We start from the raw sequence: 17,398 nt of genomic DNA, 5'->3' as shown, positions 1-17,398 counted from the left end.
TATCATAATTATTTATACAGATATTATTTATAAGGATTTGAATTTGAACTTGGACTTATTCAAATATAATTGAATTATAGCTTCAAGTTATTCTAATGTTAATTCTATATATATATATATATATATACTAGTGTGATCGTACACACGCGTTGCGTGTGTAATATAATAATATATAAATTATTTGGGTCTTTAAAAATCTGAATTATTTGGATTTTCTAGTATCACCCTTATAAACTAAGAATTAATTATTTGGATAGTGACGCTAGAGAATCCCAACAACAAACTAATGTAACGGACTTCCCTATGCAAAAATTAATTTAATTTAATATTGTACTTATCTTAGTAAAAATCAAAGAAAAGAATATTTTTTAACATCGTTGGCCTAAAATATTTATAGAAACTTCTTTGATCCTAGTGTTGTCAATTCTAAGATGTGGGACTAAAGAGAATTATACTTTTTTTTATATAAAACAACAAGAGAAAATTAATGATGAGAAAAATTCATAATAATACGCCGCAGCTGAGTCTCGAACTCTAGATCAATGATTGTTTCGCTTGTGGAATTACTAATAAATCTTGGAATTATTTTTAAAGTAAATAGAAAAAAGGATAATAACGTAAATTCATTTTAGACTTCACCAAAGTTAGTTAGTAAAGAGAGGAGATTTTTAATAAAATAGTAAGATATATACCGGATCAAGTTGTTTATGGGGAGATTCGAAATAGGTCAGAATGATCGATATTTGTGGGAAAGGCCCCGGAGTAGGTTAGAGTAACCGGATACTCGCAGGGAGATTCGAAGCAGGTCAAGGTGATTGAATGCTCACAGAGAAGCCTGGAGTAAGTTAAGGTGACCGGGTACGAATGCTTGCTGGGAGGTCCAAAGTAAGTCAATATGACCAAATGCTCGCGGGGAGCCCGGACCATGAGAATTGATCCTGTCCGAATCGTTGAATCAACAGACGCTGGGCACGTGGCTCTCTCCTTGTTGATGACGTGGATCTCCGGCCGGTCGTATGGCGCTCCGGCGAACCTGCAAAGAAGTCGGGCCGGGAAGGGGTTCCCGGCGATGACCCTTCAACGCTCAAGGCAGGCAAGCAAACAACAAAGCAGTGGCTCCAAAAATCGTAGAATGCGTGTACCTCCGGCGAAGGGTGAGGACCCTTTATATAGAGCTGTGAAGAGGCTCGGGCACACATACCGAGGTGCATACGTGTCCTCTGTCCATACCTCGGTATGGGCTTGTCAGAAGGGCTTACCTGACACCATACTGCTACAGTCCGAGCACATCTATGATGGGACAGTGGGATCCTCTATTGTAAGATCTTGCGTATGGTCTGGTCGTTGAACCTACCCGCTGTCAGGAGATGTCCCCCTGATGTTTCCTTTGTCCTTTTGTCTCTTCTGTTCCCGCGCCGAGCGGCCAGCCGCTCGGCAGGCATAGGTCCGACCGGGCATAGGTATCGATCCGACCGGGTGCTCGGCTGAGAGTGTTCCACAGCAACGATACTTTATGCTTCGGCCGAGCGGGCTATCCGCTCGGCCAGGTGACCCTTTTCACTATGAGTGTCGGGAATCCGCCCATGGTCGGGTTGTCTTCTGTCCGGCCTGGGAAGCTCCTGGCCGAATGTCAGGTCGACCCGACATCCTTCCGTTCAGCGCGGCATGCTTCCGTTCGGCGCGGCATGCTTCCGTTCGGCCTGGCATGCTTCCGTTCAACCCGGCATCCTTTCGTTCAGCCTGACATGCTTCTGTTCGGCGCGGCATGCTTCCGTTCGGCCCGACATGCTTCCGTTCGGTCCGGCATCCTTCCGTTCGGCGCGAACTTGGGGTTGACCTCCACGTGTCTTTGACCCTCCGCGCATGAGGGTCCCCCGTCCTTACCACCGGATCACATGCCTCCCCTTCAAGTCTAGTCGAAGGAGGCGCATAGTCCGACTGACTAGACGCCCGTAGTGCTGAGCGGCGCATCCAAGAAACCATCCTCCGCTTCTTCTCGTTAATCGCCTCTCATCCCACCTCTCCTACGTTTTGCAAGGGATTTCTCACGAAGTATTTTGTATAGCTAGTCCGCTCGGCTGAATATATCTCGTTTCGCAAATGGGATTTTCGTCAGATGTTTACGGGGTACTCTTGGTAACCCGCCCGCTTGCACACTTGGTCCGCCGGACTCGCTTAGTTGAAAACATGCATGGCTTTAACTGGAATTACCGCTAAACAACATTACTTCCGCCCGGAGGGTTTATAGTCGCCGGTCCGACTCTCGATATTTAACGTCAGAGCTCGACGGTCTTCCGGCCGGAGGGTTTATAGTCGACGGCGCGACTCAAATTTTAACGTCGGAGCTCGACGGTCTTCCGCTCGGATGATTTATAGTCGCCGGCTCGTCTCTCAATTTTTAACGTCGGAGATCGACGGTCTTCCGCTCGGATGATTTATAGACGCCGGCTCGTCTCTCGATTTTTAACGTCGAAGCTCGACAGTCTTTCGCTCGGATGATTTATAGACGCCGGCTCGTCTCTCGATTTTTAACGTCGGAGCTCGACGGTCTTCCGCTCGGATGATTTATAGACGCCGGCTCGTCTCTCGATTTTTAACGTCGGAGCTCGACGGTCTTCCGCTCGGAAGATTTATAGACGCCGGCTCGTCTCTCGATTTTTAACGTCGGAGCTCGACGGTCTTCCGCTCGGAAGATTTATAGACGCCGGCTCGTCTCTCGATTTTTAACGTCGGAGCTCGACGGTCTTCCGCTCGGAAGATTTATAGACGCCGGCTCGTCTCTCGATTTTTAACGTCGGAGCTCGACGGTCTTCCGCTCGGAAGATTTATAGACGCCGGCTCATCTCTCGATTTTTAACGTCGGAGCTCGACGGTCTTCCGCTCGGATGATTTATAGACGCCGGCTCGTCTCTCGATTTTTAACGTCGGAGCTCGACGGTCTTCCGCTCGGAGGGTTTATAGACGCCGGCTCGTCTCTCGATTTTTAACGTCGGAGATCGACGGTCTTCCGCTTGGAAGATTTATAGATGCCGGCTCGTTTCTCGATTTTTAACGTCGAAGCTCGATGGTCTTCCGCTCGGATGATTTATAGACGCCGGCTCGTCTCTCGATTTTTAACGTCGGAGCTCGACGGTCTTCCGCTCGGAGAGTTTATAGACACTGGCTCGTCTCTCGATTTTTAACGTCGGAGCTCGACGGTCTTCCGCTGGGATGATTTATAGACGCCGGCACGTCACTCGATTTTTAACGTCGGAGCTCGATGGTCTTCCGCTCGGAAGATTTATAGACGCCGGCTCGTCTCTCGATTTTTAACGTCGGAGCTCGACGGTCTTCCGCTCGGATGATTTATAGACGCCGGCTCGTCTCTCGATTTTTAACGTCGGAGCTCGACGGTCTTCCGCTCGGAAGATTTATAGACGCCGGCTCGTCTCTCGATTTTTAACGTCGGAGCTCGACGGTCTTCCGCTCGGATGATTTATAGATGCCGGCTCGTTTCTCAATTTTTAACGTCGGAGCTCGACGGTCTTCCCCTCAGAAGATTTATAGACGCCGACTAGTCTCTCGATTTTTAACGTCGGAGATCGACGGTCTTCCGCTCGGAAGATTTATAGACGCCGGCTCGTCTCTCGATTTTTAACGTCGGAGCTCGACGGTCTTCCGCTCGGAAGATTTATAGACACCGGCTTGTCTCTCGATTTTTAACGTCGGAGCTCGACGGTCTTCCGTTCGGATGATTTATAGACGCCGGCTCGTCTCTCGATTTTTAACGTCGGAGCTCGACGGTCTTCCGCTCGGAAGATTTATAGACGCCGGCTCGTCTCGATTTTTAACGCCGGAGCTCGGCGGTCTTCCGCCCGAAAGATTTATAGCATCTCTCGATTTTTAACGTCGGAGCTCGACGGTCTTCCGCTCGGATGATTTATAGATGCCGGCTCGTCTCCCGATTTTTAACATCGGAGCTCGACGGTCTTCCGCTCGGAAGATTTATAGACGCCGGCTCATCTCTCGATTTTTAACGTCGGAGCTCGACGGTCTTCTGCTCGTAAGATTTATAGACGCCGGCTTGTCTCTCGATTTTTAACGTCGGAGCTCGACGGTCTTCCGCTCGGAAGATTTATAGACGCCGACTCGTCTCTCGATTTTTAACGTCGGAGTTCGACGGTCTTCCGCTCGGAAGATTTATAGACGCCGACTCGTCTCTCGATTTTTAACGTCGGAGCTCGACGGTCTTCCACTCGGATGATTTATGGACGCCGGCTCGTCTCTCGATTTTTAACGTCGGAGCTCGACGGTCTTCGTCTTCGATGACTTGGCTCAGATAAATTTTACGCCAGGCCGATCGGCCCGGGGTCTTCGACATTGAGTCGGTGCCTCGGATCTTATACATCATGGAGATAGGCAGCTCGGCAGATAATGCCAATTGCATTTAACATTTTGCTTCCTGCATTTCAAATATACAGCCAAACGGAAAATATACAGCACACATTATATTGGTGCACCTTTCACCCTGCCCCGGAAAGGCTGGAGATAATTTGCGCTTCATGGTTGATACAAGTCCCAATCCATCTTCATCCGCTCGGCGGTGCTCCCCCTTGAATGTCGGTTGGATCATTGTCTCGGGGGAGGCGTCCGCTCGGGGATCATTGCCTCCGCTCGGCCACCTGATGTTGACGTTGTTTGTTGCTTCAGCCGCTCGGCTTGCGCATTCTCTCTCTGTTGCTCCATGAGCTTAGCTGCTCTTGCCTTGATTAGAGCGTCGAGCTCCTCCGTGGAGAGCGTCACCATATGCGGTCGTCCAGCTTCGTCCATTGCTTCCGATCGGATGCAGGAGCGTTCCCACAGACGCGCGCCAAATTGATCCTGTCCAAATCGTTGAATCAACGGACGCTGGGCACGTGGCTCTCTCCTTGTTGATGACGTGGATCTCCGGCCGGTCGTACGGCGCTCCGGCGAACCTGCAAAGAAGTCGGGCCGGGAAGGGGTTCCCGGCGACGACCCTCCGACGCTCAAGGCAGGCAAGCAGACAACAAAGCAGTGGCTCCAAAAATCGTAGAATGCGTGTATCTCCAGCGAAGGGTGAGGACCCTTTATATAGAGCTGTGAAGAGACTCGGGCACACATACTGAGGTGCATACGTGTCCTCTGTCCATACCTCGGTATGGACTTGTCAGAAGGGCTTACCTGACATCATACTGCTACAGTCCGAGCACATCTATGATGGGACAGCGGGATCCTCTGTTGTAAGATCTTGCGTATGGCCTGGTCGTTGAACCTACCCGCTGTTAGGAGATGTTCCCCTGATGTTTCCATTGTCCTTTTGTCTCTTCTGTTCCCGCGCTGAGTGGCCAGCCGCTCGGCAGGCATAGGTCCGACCGGGTGCTCGGCTGAGAGTGTTCCACAGCAACGATGCTTTATGCTTCGGCCGAGCGGGCTATCCGCTCGGCCAGGTGACCCTTTTCACTATGAGCGCCGGAAACCCGCCCATGGTCGGGTTGTCTTCTGTCCGGCCCGGGAAGCTCCTGACCGAATATCAGGTCGGCCCGACATCCTTCCGTTCAGCCCGGCATGCTTCCGTTCGGCGCAGCATGCTTCCGTTCGGCCCGCCATGCTTCCGTTCAACCCGACATCCTTTCGTTCAGCCCAGCATGCTTCCGTTCGGCGCGGCATGCTTCCGTTCGGCCCGACATGCTTCCGTTCGGTCCGGCATCTTTCCGTTCGGCGCGAACTTGGGGTTGACCTCCACGTGTCTTTGACCCTCCGCCCATGAGGGTCCCCCGTCCTTACCACCGGATCAAGAATAATTATGGTTCTTCATTTGAGAGGAGGATTGTTAAGGTTCAATCAAAAGTCCTACGTTGAAAAGATTTGGTAAGGATCATGGGATTAAAAGAGGTCTGTCAGAAGGTTTAGTCGCCGACTATGCACAAGAGCTATGGTCTGATTGAGCCATATGAGTATAATATTGACATCGAACAAAGAAAGTGAGGACTCCTATATTCGATCAAGAGGACTAGACATCAGGTAGGAAGTTCTAATTACGGTTAGGTAAGAAAATTCTAATAAATTAGGTGGAAAACTTGATGGATTAAGGATCAAACATAGAAAATCTGTGGTATATATATATATATAATCTTCTCCCTTTACTAACTAACTTTGGTGAAGCCTAAAATGAATTTACGTTACTGTCCTTTTTTCTATTCACACTAAAAATAATTCCAAGGTTTATTAGTAATTCTACAAGCGAAACAATCAGTGATCTAGAGTTCGAGACTCAGCTACGACGTATTATTATGAAGTTTTCTCATCATTAATTTTCTCTGGTTGTTTTATATAAAAAAGTAAAATTTTCTTTAGTCCCACATCTTAGAATTGATAACACTATGATCAAAAAAGCTTTTATAAATATTTTAAGCCCGTCAAAAATATATTTTTCTTAATTTCTTTTACTAAGATAAGTATAATATTAAATTAAAATAATTTTTTTCATAGAGAAGTCAATTACAGTAGTTTATTGCTGGGACCTAAATAATTTATATATTATTATATTACACACGCAACGTGTGTACATGATCACACTAGTATATATGAAAGATAGATGAGCTCCTAGGAAAGTTCAAATTTTTTACGAGATATATTATACACGTGTGGTGTTCGAATTATTTATTATACTGGACTGGACTGTCAGTCCTGATCTATTTATAATTCTTGAATTTATTTTATTGATCGGTAAAAAATATTTGACTGAATTAATTATCTCCGGAATTAATCAAAATAAAAACTTAAATACCTCCCGTCTGACCTAACACGGCTGGCTGAGTGTCCTTAGGATCATGATACTGTGGTAGGATATTTAGATTGTCTTCCAGGTATTCACGGTTCGAACCACAACTATGATATATTTGTAGGAATTTTTCCTCCAAATGGAAGGTACAATCAAAGGATGATGAGCTTCTGAGCTGGTCACTACGTGTGCTTCCCGATTTATCCTGATGACCAGTGAGAAATTTTTGTGAGATCAGATCGATCATCTCAAGTTTGACGTTACCCAATCTGATTAATTATTTTTTTAACATGGCTGGCTGAGCAATCGTCGACTGGGCCAGTGTAGAGCGGTCCGTTTTAAGGCCAGGCCGGTTAAAGCTTCATGATCTGTTTCTTCGCTCGCTTCTCACCGCCCGCGGCCTCTGTTCGTTCTAACTTCTAACATTTCTTCGATTCATCTTTCTCTTCCTCCTCCAAGTGATCGCACCAGTTTCCTTCCTCTTCCTGACGCTCTCTCCCCACTCGTCCTCTTCCATCGTCCCTGATCCGGACAACTCCTTTCTCTCCCCCAACGCATCCTGACTCCGTCCCATCCCCGCGCGCAGGATCTATGATCCGTATCTACCATGGCTTCTGATGCAGTCCCCAACCGACTGCAATACCGTCACCTGGACCAAGCGGAGGTCGAGCTAGCCCATCTCGACGGTGATTCCGGTCCTCGAGTCAATGGATCTGGGGTTAGTATCCCCGTCTCTTCTCCCTCCGCCGCCGAAGGTGCCTCGCCGACCAGGACAGGAAGTAGCTTGAAAACGCTGATTCTTAGTTGCATGGTCGCTGCCGGCGTTCAATTCGGGTGGGCTCTGCAGCTCTCCTTGTTGACGCCTTATATCCAGGTGCAACCCGTTACACTAGATCTGATGGCTGGCACATCAGATTATGGTGCTTGATAAAGAATTATTCAATAGTTCTCTATTTACGCTAGATTTTGTATGTTTATCTGGTGATATTCGCTCATTGTTTAAGGTATGCGATGTATTCTTTGATGAGTTATGAACGTAGGTTGCACTTCAGTAAAATGAAATTAGTGAAATAAGCTGACACCTTCTTTTAGCCTTTAAATTTCCTGAGTGGTTCTATTGGTGGAGGTTCGGGGTTGCAATCAACAAGTGTTTTACTTTGGTGCATGGAGAAAGTTAACACTATCAGGACCTTTTAATCTAAAAGTGGGTATACGCAGATGCAAGGAAGATCAGGGCATGGTGGCCAACCGATAGCCTAGGTGACACTTGGCAATTGGCATGCCTAAGCAATAATTCAACTAGAAACTGAAAAAAAAATATATTGTTTTTTATATATCTTCAAATTAACTAGAACATGTAGACATTATGAAGGTTCTTAATGTTTATTGGTAAATCTTCATTCAATCTGCAGTGAAATCACAAGATGCTTCAAGATTTTTAACACATGACTGTACGCGCATAATATAAGATTGTTAACTTCACTATATGAATCCAACCACAAAATTCTTGCAGTCTCTTTATAACCTGAACACTAGTCTTGGTACTTCATATGCAGGAACCGCCATCATGAAGAATGATTTGTAGTTCAAAACTATTGACAGTGAATAGTGTACCAAATTAATCCTATCGATACTGGCAAGTGTTAAATTTTAGTGGAATGAAAGACCAATGAGTATGACATAGAAAGATGACTAATGCACGAACAAGGAAATCTTATTTAGTTTATATAAGCAGTTGAAGAAAAAAAAGGAAAGCCTGGGAAAATAGTTATGAACTTTGGGGATCCTTCAGTTTCTCCATGTCAAGTGTTGACAATTGTTTCTGAGAAAACTTCACAAAGATGAATACTTTTTTGCAATTTTAAAATTCTCTTTTGGAGAATTTGAGTTATAATGAACAATTATTTACAATACTTGCCTTCAATTGTTTGCAACTACTTCACTAATACTTGCAATTTTCACCTTTTTTGGTTTCTCTTATTTGCCTAGCTGAAAATTTTTATAGCTATAAATTAACTTAACTTTGACTTTTGCAGACACTAGGAATAGATCATGCCTTTTCTTCATTCATTTGGCTTTGTGGACCTGTCACTGGTTTCATTGTGAGTATTCACAATTTATCTAGTCACAGCTTGATCTGAATACAGAAATTGGTGTATTTGTCAACTTTTTATGGAAATTTTAACATGAAGATTTGTTCTATGAAGACCCTGGTCGGAATTTACATTCTCACAACTAGTTTGATTGATGTAAATGCTTCCATATGTCTTTTTTTTTTCTTTTCAACTCTATCATCCTTTTGGAAATAAATTTGAGTATTTTTTTTATTACTATCTCATCATGGTTTCTTATTTGTTTTAATATTGTACCTATGCTTTATATTGATTCTTAGTAATTGTTATTATGTTTTGGAATCTGTAATTTTACTTGATTATATTTGTTAGTTTCCTTAGGTGACCTCTTATTAGAGGAATATTAACCTGCCATGTTTGCTTGCGAGAAATAATTTATTGAGCCCATTTAGGGAGTTCTTTTAGATGAGTGCTAATTCAACTCGTATTTTATTGTTTGTTTGTATGGAGTACTTTCTTGCATTCCATTGAATTCAATTTTCAAATTGAAGTTCTCTGTTTCTCACTTCATATGTTCTAGTTAAATCAAGCAATCCATCATTTGATGATCTTACTTCCCTATCGCTTTGGCTGGGTTACTTGTCCTATATCTAGTCTCAGGAAATAGACCAATCCAACATTTATATTTTAAACACTTCCCTCATGTATGAGCTGGTGCATTGGAATTAGGCGAGACTGACCCTACTCAAGCATGAATTGACTCAATTAATTCATTAGATATTTTTTTAACATTAATACAGACAGATTTCAAGCACACAGTTTCATGCTAGGATTGAAGTTACAAATAACAAGTGAAATATAAGTTCCTCCTCTCAACTTGCTTCCATGTTAATTTTGACTGACAGGCTATTTATACCAAAATTTTAAATCCATTAGCAAAGAAACAGTATATGCATTCTGAACAAGAATTATTTTGCATTGTGGTACAGATGTAACAATGATTGGTCTAGAAATTTTCTTTCCAGATGTTTGGTGCTTTTGCTTTAAATCTAAACCTTATATACTAAATCTGAAGACATCTGTCTAAACTTTTTTTTTTCCCTTCAGGTTCAACCATGTGTTGGGATTTGGAGTGATAAATGCCACTCGAAATATGGAAGGAGGCGACCCTTCATTTTTATTGGCTGCCTCATGATTTGTTTTGCTGTAAAATTGGGAACACTATCTGTTTTTTATATGAATTAATTCACTGCCTTGATATATCAAAGTTAACTATACTGTGATTTAGGTTACCTTGATTGGGTTTTCAGCCGACATTGGTTTCTTTCTAGGTGATACTGATGAACATTGCAGGCAAGTCTTATGTAATTACTTTATAACAAAGATCAATGCTCTATATTACTATCTGTTTCTCTACAAAATTGCAGTACTTATAAGGGTCGACGATGGCGAGCAGCTGCTGTTTTTGTATTTGGTTTTTGGATGCTGGATCTGGCTAACAATACAGTTCAAGTATGTTTCTACAAGCTCATCTATGCTTCCATTTATGCATTGCTCTAGTGCTTTTTCTAGTTGATGTGGTTGTTGGTAGCATGGTTTAAAGTGTCGTGCTGAGATGGGCGAAATAGCTCGTTCCGCTCGACGACCGGCACTGGCACAACCCGGCACTAAACCCACGACAGCTATGACGTGTTGCGCGACCCCGTGGCCGCAGCGGAGGGATCGCTCGACCCCGCAACAACAACAAGGGGGTCGCATAACCCTTTTGTTGCCGCCACAGAGGCGTTGTGCGACCCTGCGGCCGTTACAGAGGGGTCGCACAACCACCGTGGTCGTGCTGGAGGAGTCACACGATCCCCGTGGCCATGGCTGAGGGGTTGCGCAACCCCGCGGCGGCACAGCCGAAGTAGCGTGAGCTCGCGAGTGGTATCAGATTTCGGATTTTTTTAATTAAACTTAGGTTAATTATTTTAATCAACTTATAGTTATGATGGAGATAATCTAAATAGGCTTTATTAAACCCTCATAAAAATTTTATTTATTTATTATCTCTTTTCATATGTTTTCCTTTTTTTAAAGATTATTTTTTATATTGTTTATTTTTTAAATATTTATGTTAAATATTTTATTTTTAATTAATATATTTTATGTTTAAAAAAATACCGGAACTATATCGGCACGACACGATACAGTACCGAAACTGTATCGTTCTGGTCCAGGACCAAAACCTCGGCACGGGTCGAAATTTTAAACCTTGGTTGGTAGCCTAGATCACCACAGTTTGTTGTTGGTCAATCTTCCACATAATATTAAAGCTGCATGGGGTTACATTGCATTGAAATATCAAACTGCAAGTCAGCCGATTATGCTTTATTGAGCACAAGCACAAATATCTAGTGAAGTTATTTGTTGGATCAGTATCAAGTAATAACCAACCTTTAAACTTCATGAATTTGTTTAGTTGGGAATACGTATTAAACAGATAAAGGTTAAAGAGATTGGATTATTAATGACATAGGAAATGAAGGAATAGTAATTGGCATATGTATAACTAACATCATATTTGAGATGTTTAGTCTTGCAAGATTTTGGACAAATGTATGACACTTTGTGTATAACACTCTGAACCACAGTTGAGAACTTATTGCATTTAATATGAGTTTTTCTAATTTCTTTTACGTACTGGATTTCAGGGTCCAGCTCGTGCACTTTTGGCAGATCTTTCAGGTTAAATATATCCATTTCTTCTACTACATGACTGATTAACACTGCTGTCTATTTTTTATTTACTGAAGATAATACTAATTGAAAAAATTCCATGTGTTGTGATTTGATAGGTCCTGACCAGTGTAATTCTGCAAATGCAATATTTTGCTCTTGGATGGCTTTTGGCAATATACTAGGGTTCTCGGCTGGTGCAAGTGGGCTTTGGCACAAGTATGCTTCTTAAACTCTATACTTGAGTATTCTTTACTGTATTTGATTCCATATTTGGTTGACAGTTTAATTATATAACAAATATATACACGTAGCTATAGCCACATAGATGAGCCTGTACGTTCATAATTGTACATAGTATCTACATTAGTACTCACATGCATTTGGAGAGTACATAGACGGCATGTGAATTGATGTGTATGAATATGTAATTAAAGTACTAAATGGTTACATCTTTATTCATAAATATTCATAGCATTTTTAGAATTCCTCTACTATGTAATATGGAATGCTAAATGGTCACTTAGAAATTCTTTGCACATTGCAGTTACAGAACAGCCCATTTCTTCATCAAGCAGTAGGGGATCCACATGTATTTTGATTTTGACTTTCTTATTGTGATGAAATCTTCAATCAAGAAAAAGATTTAGATTTCCATTTTAAGCTTTCTTGTTTTCTTTTTCTCCTCATAGGCATCTAGGAAAGCCATGTACCATCAGCTATATAGATCTAAAAGGAGTTTTGTTTTGGGAGAAGAATGGACCACATACACGAAGCTTTCCTGAAGAAAGAAATCATTAGCAATAATCTCAACTATGACTTAAGCAAAAATAAGTATCACCTTGAGACTTGTGGTAGATTTTTCAGTCATTAGCAATAATCTCGACTATGACTTAAAAATCTACCACCAGTTTCATTAGCAATAATCTCGACATACATAAGCAAAAATAAGTATGACCTTGAGACTTGCAAGCCAAACCATTTTTTTGAACTGAGTTTCCAGTCTATACAAAGCCAATATTTTGCAATTTATCCATATACACCATCATAAATTCATAATAGTCAAGCGGTTTTCTCTTGTAGGTGGTTTCCTTTTTTGACGACGAAAGCTTGCTGTGAAGTTTGTGGGAATCTGAAGGCTGCTTTTCTTGTTGCTGTGGTCAGTTTTTAATTTTTTTTATGAAAAATCTTAAACATGAACACTTGTTGACACTCTTTTACTTGTACTTGGAAACTACATATTTTGGGAAATGTAGAAAGAATAAGGCAGCGTTTGGTTTGTAAATTTTCTATTTTCATTTTATGAGAAAATAGAAAACATTGTTTGGTTGGCAATTTCCACATTTGTTATTTAGAAAAGGAGATATCATTTTATGGGAAAATAGAGAATGTCTAAAAGTCATTTTCTAAGAAAAGGAAAAACGTGCGTTTTTCGGAAAATGGAAATAGAAACGAAATGCTCCCTAAGTCATTTACAAGTTCATTGACTATAATTTGTTTACCATTTAATCATCTATCTTTGGTACTGAAATGAAGCTAACCTAGGCCAGTTATCATTCAATTTGGTTAATAGTTCCCTGTATGTATAATGGGATTGACTATTTGATGTATCATGCTATACATAACTAACTATTGTTCATAAATCTTAGCACTCATCCACCTCGCTGTGGCCCACTGAGGAATATCATCTCTTAATTTCAAGGGTGATTTCATCCTACTTATAAGATGACTGTGCATCAGATAAATAACTTTATATTAAAAAATTAACTCTCAGATGTTGTTCTCTATAATTTGTAATACTTCCTGGCAAGTATTGCTGTTCTTTTTTAGTAAAACAGCATGACTTTGCTGTCCAAGAGCTTTTTTATCATGTTAAATGAATCCTCCATGTAGCCTCGTCATACTAATTGATTTCATTATCTTGACAATATAGTGATTAGTCTGATACTGAAGTTTGTTGTTGAAGATTATTTGTGTTTTTATTATCTTGTCATCTCTCTCTCTCTTTCTCTCCAATTTCATGTGATGTTGGGTCACCACGTCAGGAGCCACCACGCTTCCCGGGTTTACTTGGTGAGCGGAATGTGAGGTCGGGCCGTCCATCCCGCGATTAGTCAGCTCGCAAGAACTGGATATCCGGTTACAAAAAAAAAAAAAATGTGGTGGTGTTTTGACTATGCTTATCAGCTGATATAGGGTCATTCCAGTCTACCAGGCTGCTATGAATTCCCTATTTGCTGATCATTAAATTGAATTCTAAGAAGCTTTTGGTTTGATGTAGTTGATTGAATTGAAAAATACGCTAGTCTATCGCTCTTTATCTTGCTCCTCAACACTTCCATATAGCATTTTCTCCACTTCTTTATTTGTGTGGTGGCAATTCAATGACTTCCAGATAATTTCATTGTTTGCAGGTTTTTTTGGTGTTTTGTATGTCTGTGACTTTATATTTTGCTAATGAGATTCCCCTGGAACCAAAAACTGTGCTACATTTATCTGATTCCTCACCTCTCCTGGAAGATCCGGGACAGTACCAGGGCCAATCTGGACAAGATGGGGAGAAGATTGATGATGGTCAAATTTTACATATTAATTCTTCCATGGGTGGTAAAGGTGTAATGGAAGATTCTTTGGAATTTGAGCACAGCAATGAGAGCGATAAAACTGTGGCCTTTGATGATGGACCTGCTGCAGTATTGGTTAACATTCTTACAAGCTTGAGACATTTACCGCCTGGAATGCATTCAGTGCTACTTGTTATGGCTCTTACTTGGGTATGCCATTTGAATTAATGTTCATCAACACATCTTCTTTTAACTTCACCTATCTTGCAGCTGGTGCTCTACCTCATGGTTCACCTAATTGACCAACTTTATTTTTGTATACTTGTAGTTATCATGGTTCCCTTTTTTCCTCTTTGACACTGACTGGATGGGACGAGAAGTCTACCATGGGGATCCAAATGGGGATGTTACCGAACAAACTGATTTTCAAACTGGTGTGAGAGAAGGTGCAGTTGGTTTGCTATTGAATTCAGTAAGATCCCATAAGCAAATAGATTTTACTTCCTCCAAATGTAATGTTTTTGTGGATTCGAGTAAAACCTGTTAAACCTGTTTTAGTCATATGCTGGCATAGCATGATAAAGGTGATTCTTTGAATTAGAACGTGACTTGTTCCAGTATGAGAGATGCATGCTTTGCCACTGGTAGAAAGGCAGTACAGATGAGCATTGGATAACGATATGATTTTTTATGTACACAATAAGCTGTTTCACTGGAGTCCGTGATTGCTTTATATCTCCCTGCAGACCGTTGTACAATTATTGAGTCCAGAGTCCACCAGGTTGTTAAGTTAGAGAATAATGTAAAAAATTCTGTTAGTCATGCTTTCCTGACATGGTTAATTTATATTTTGTTCCACATTAATTTTCAGATAGAAAATTAATAATTCTAAAAACATTTGAATTTTGGTGGAAATCTAGTTGTGGAATGTTGATTCTCTCTTCATTATTGAGTCATGATGGTTCACAATTAATTTAGTCAAACATTAAAGGCATATTTATTGAAACAATTTTTTGACTGAAATTTTACTTCCAACAGATAGTTCTGGGAGTTGGCTCTTTCTTTGTTGATCCAATGTGCCGAAAAATGGGGCCAAAATTAGTATGGGCTATGAGCAATTTTACAGTCTTTATCTGTATGGCTGCCACTACGGTCTTAAGTTTACTGTCTATTAGCAAAGGCTCGAGGCATATTCAACATGTAATTGGAGGCAACAATACAATTAAAGTGGCTGCAATGGTTATTTTCTCAGTTCTTGGTTTTCCTCTATCTGTAAGTGTCAATCTGCACAGACATATGTTTAAGACATTTTTATAAAATGTTTCATCACACATATATTTTCTATTTTATATGTCAGATAACCTACAGTGTGCCATTCTCTATGACTGCTGAGTTGACTGCTGGAACTGGTGGTGGACAAGGTTTGTTTGTGCCATCATCATCTATACATGTCCACTTGTTCCTTTTTTATTCTAAAGTGAAATTGATTCTGCAGGACTGGCTATTGGAGTTTTGAATCTTGCAATCGTCGTTCCTCAGGTTCTTTCCCGTCTACTTTTTAGTAGTTATGACGTAATGAACAACACATTTGACCATAAAGTTCCTTAAAAATTGTGGGCTCCATATTTGTTCTACTCTATCCTGTAGATTGAATTTATTTGTAGGTGCCTAGAGTTCAAACATCTAAGAAAAGCACTAGTTTTTTCTTGGATTCCTTCTGTGTTTCTTTGCTGTTGTACAAAGCTGAAATGATAGAATGGATTTTGACTGCTATAGCCTATAGTATCGAGAATGGAAGTGCTAAAATTAGATGCTTGCAAAACGAAAATATTCTACACTCTTCTGGGTAAAGCAAGTAGTAGGAGATGCTTCCAGTTAAGAGTTAAGAAATAGCAGTGGATCATTAAGAATAAGGTTCATTAATTAACTTAGTATAACCTTTATACCCTATTTTAAATTAGCAGTGTTAAAAAAATTTCATATCTAATACAATATACTATTTTCCCCTCTCAAATATAGCATGCGTCAGATTTTCATGTTTGGGCTGTTAAAATGATAATGTGATGTTGACATGCCATTACATCTTGTGGATCAGGTGCATGTCAAAAAAGAGATCTACAAGTTTAAAAGTAGATTATATTTCTAACATTTCATATTGATATGCACGTTAATCTGTTGGCTTATGTGCCATTACCATGTTAGCATCACATCATCATTTTAGTGATTAGAAGATGAAATTTAACTTGTGTTATACATAAAACAGTATGATGTGCTAAATATGAAAATGTTATGTCAGTATCATTTAATGTGTGTTATATTTGAAACAAAAACGCGACAATGTTCTAGATTTGAAAAAAAAAAAAAATTAAGTATGCCATTGTACATCCACAAATAAACATTATTCAAGTGCATGGCTTTACAATTGCAATTTTTACTGCAGATGATTGTGGCGATTGGTGCAGGGCCTTGGGACGCCCTTTTTGGCGGAGGAAACATCCCTGCGTTTGCTCTAGCTACCATCTTCTCTTTCGCTGCTGGCATTCTTGCCATTGTAAAGCTACCAAGTCTCAATTCCCATACTTCGGTCGGCTTTCATGGGTTTGGTTGACTTCCTACCAACACAAGTTCTACAAGAGGATTTTGTATGTTAATGCCTCATCCCATTCATATTCGTTCCAATTTTCTTTTATCATTTATAGATGTATCTATGTTGAATAAACATTCTTCCACCTATAAGATACATAGGGAGTTAAGATCAAATGCCCATACTAGTCCTTTCACTCTAGGATCAATACTTGAATATGATGATTTTGTATTATAGCTATTCTGTTATCACACGCTTCTGCTGTAAGCGTTTTAATCAATTAGAATATCAATTGGTATCAATTATTTTTCTTTCAAAGAAAACAAAGTAGTCTATTTTCTGGCTGCCATACTTTGAGGTCAAGTCAACTATTTACATTTTCTTCCTTTTTTTTTTGTTGATAATTTGTGGAAACAAGTGTCTCTTTTGACCAAGATGAATTTTTAACTTGAGAAATAATCTGCAAAATTATATTACATCCCTTTCAATTTGTGGGTTTTGTAATGGCTATGATTAACTTAATATTATTCCTTAAATTTTATCAATTGCTTACATATTTCATTATTTTTCCGTAAACTTCTCTACTCGTCTTTTTAATTATTAAATCTTGATGACTTATTAGGCTTAATTTTAAAAGAATATATATTAACTTTTAAAATACTTTTAATATCATTTGATA

At 40.6% G+C, this 17,398-nt stretch overlaps 1 protein-coding gene across 2 annotated transcripts; it reads left to right on the top strand.

The window, feature by feature from the left end:
• The first annotated feature begins 7,154 nt into the window (after positions 1-7,154).
• Positions 7,155-17,021, top strand: LOC122009061 (sucrose transport protein SUT4-like). Of its 2 annotated transcripts, none has more exons than XM_042565056.1 (14): positions 7,155-7,655; positions 8,818-8,883; positions 9,961-10,059; positions 10,142-10,206; positions 10,281-10,365; positions 11,547-11,580; positions 11,691-11,790; positions 12,655-12,730; positions 13,986-14,345; positions 14,464-14,607; positions 15,174-15,407; positions 15,493-15,556; positions 15,631-15,674; positions 16,576-17,021. In XM_042565056.1, exons 1-14 carry the CDS (start codon positions 7,389-7,391, stop codon positions 16,741-16,743), a joined length of 1,806 nt encoding a protein of 601 aa, XP_042420990.1. In that variant the 5' UTR covers positions 7,155-7,388; the 3' UTR covers positions 16,744-17,021. The 2 variants fall into 2 exon arrangements, with proteins under 2 accessions (XP_042420990.1, XP_042420991.1); XM_042565057.1 differs by having other exon boundaries at positions 7,580-7,655; positions 10,164-10,206.
• The last annotated feature ends 377 nt before the right edge of the window (positions 17,022-17,398 follow it).

This window comes from Zingiber officinale, chromosome 8A (assembly GCF_018446385.1).
Source record: "Zingiber officinale cultivar Zhangliang chromosome 8A, Zo_v1.1, whole genome shotgun sequence".
Lineage (NCBI taxonomy): Eukaryota > Viridiplantae > Streptophyta > Magnoliopsida > Zingiberales > Zingiberaceae > Zingiber > Zingiber officinale.
The sequence above is the reverse complement of the archived record's forward strand: the minus strand, read 5'-3'. Positions and strand labels throughout refer to the sequence as shown.

What these genes read in the sequence shown, in the direction of transcription:
- LOC122009061 (XM_042565056.1), top strand. Translation starts at nt 7,389, where the DNA reads ATGGCTTCTGATGCAGTCCCCAACCGACTGCAATACCGTCACCTGGAC. An exon ending in CTGCTTTTCTTGTTGCTGTG is followed by an intron (nt 12,731 to 13,985) that starts GTCAGTTTTTAA and finishes CATTGTTTGCAG; the next exon opens with GTTTTTTTGGTGTTTTGTAT. An exon ending in TTGGTTTGCTATTGAATTCA is followed by an intron (nt 14,608 to 15,173) that starts GTAAGATCCCAT and finishes TACTTCCAACAG; the next exon opens with ATAGTTCTGGGAGTTGGCTC.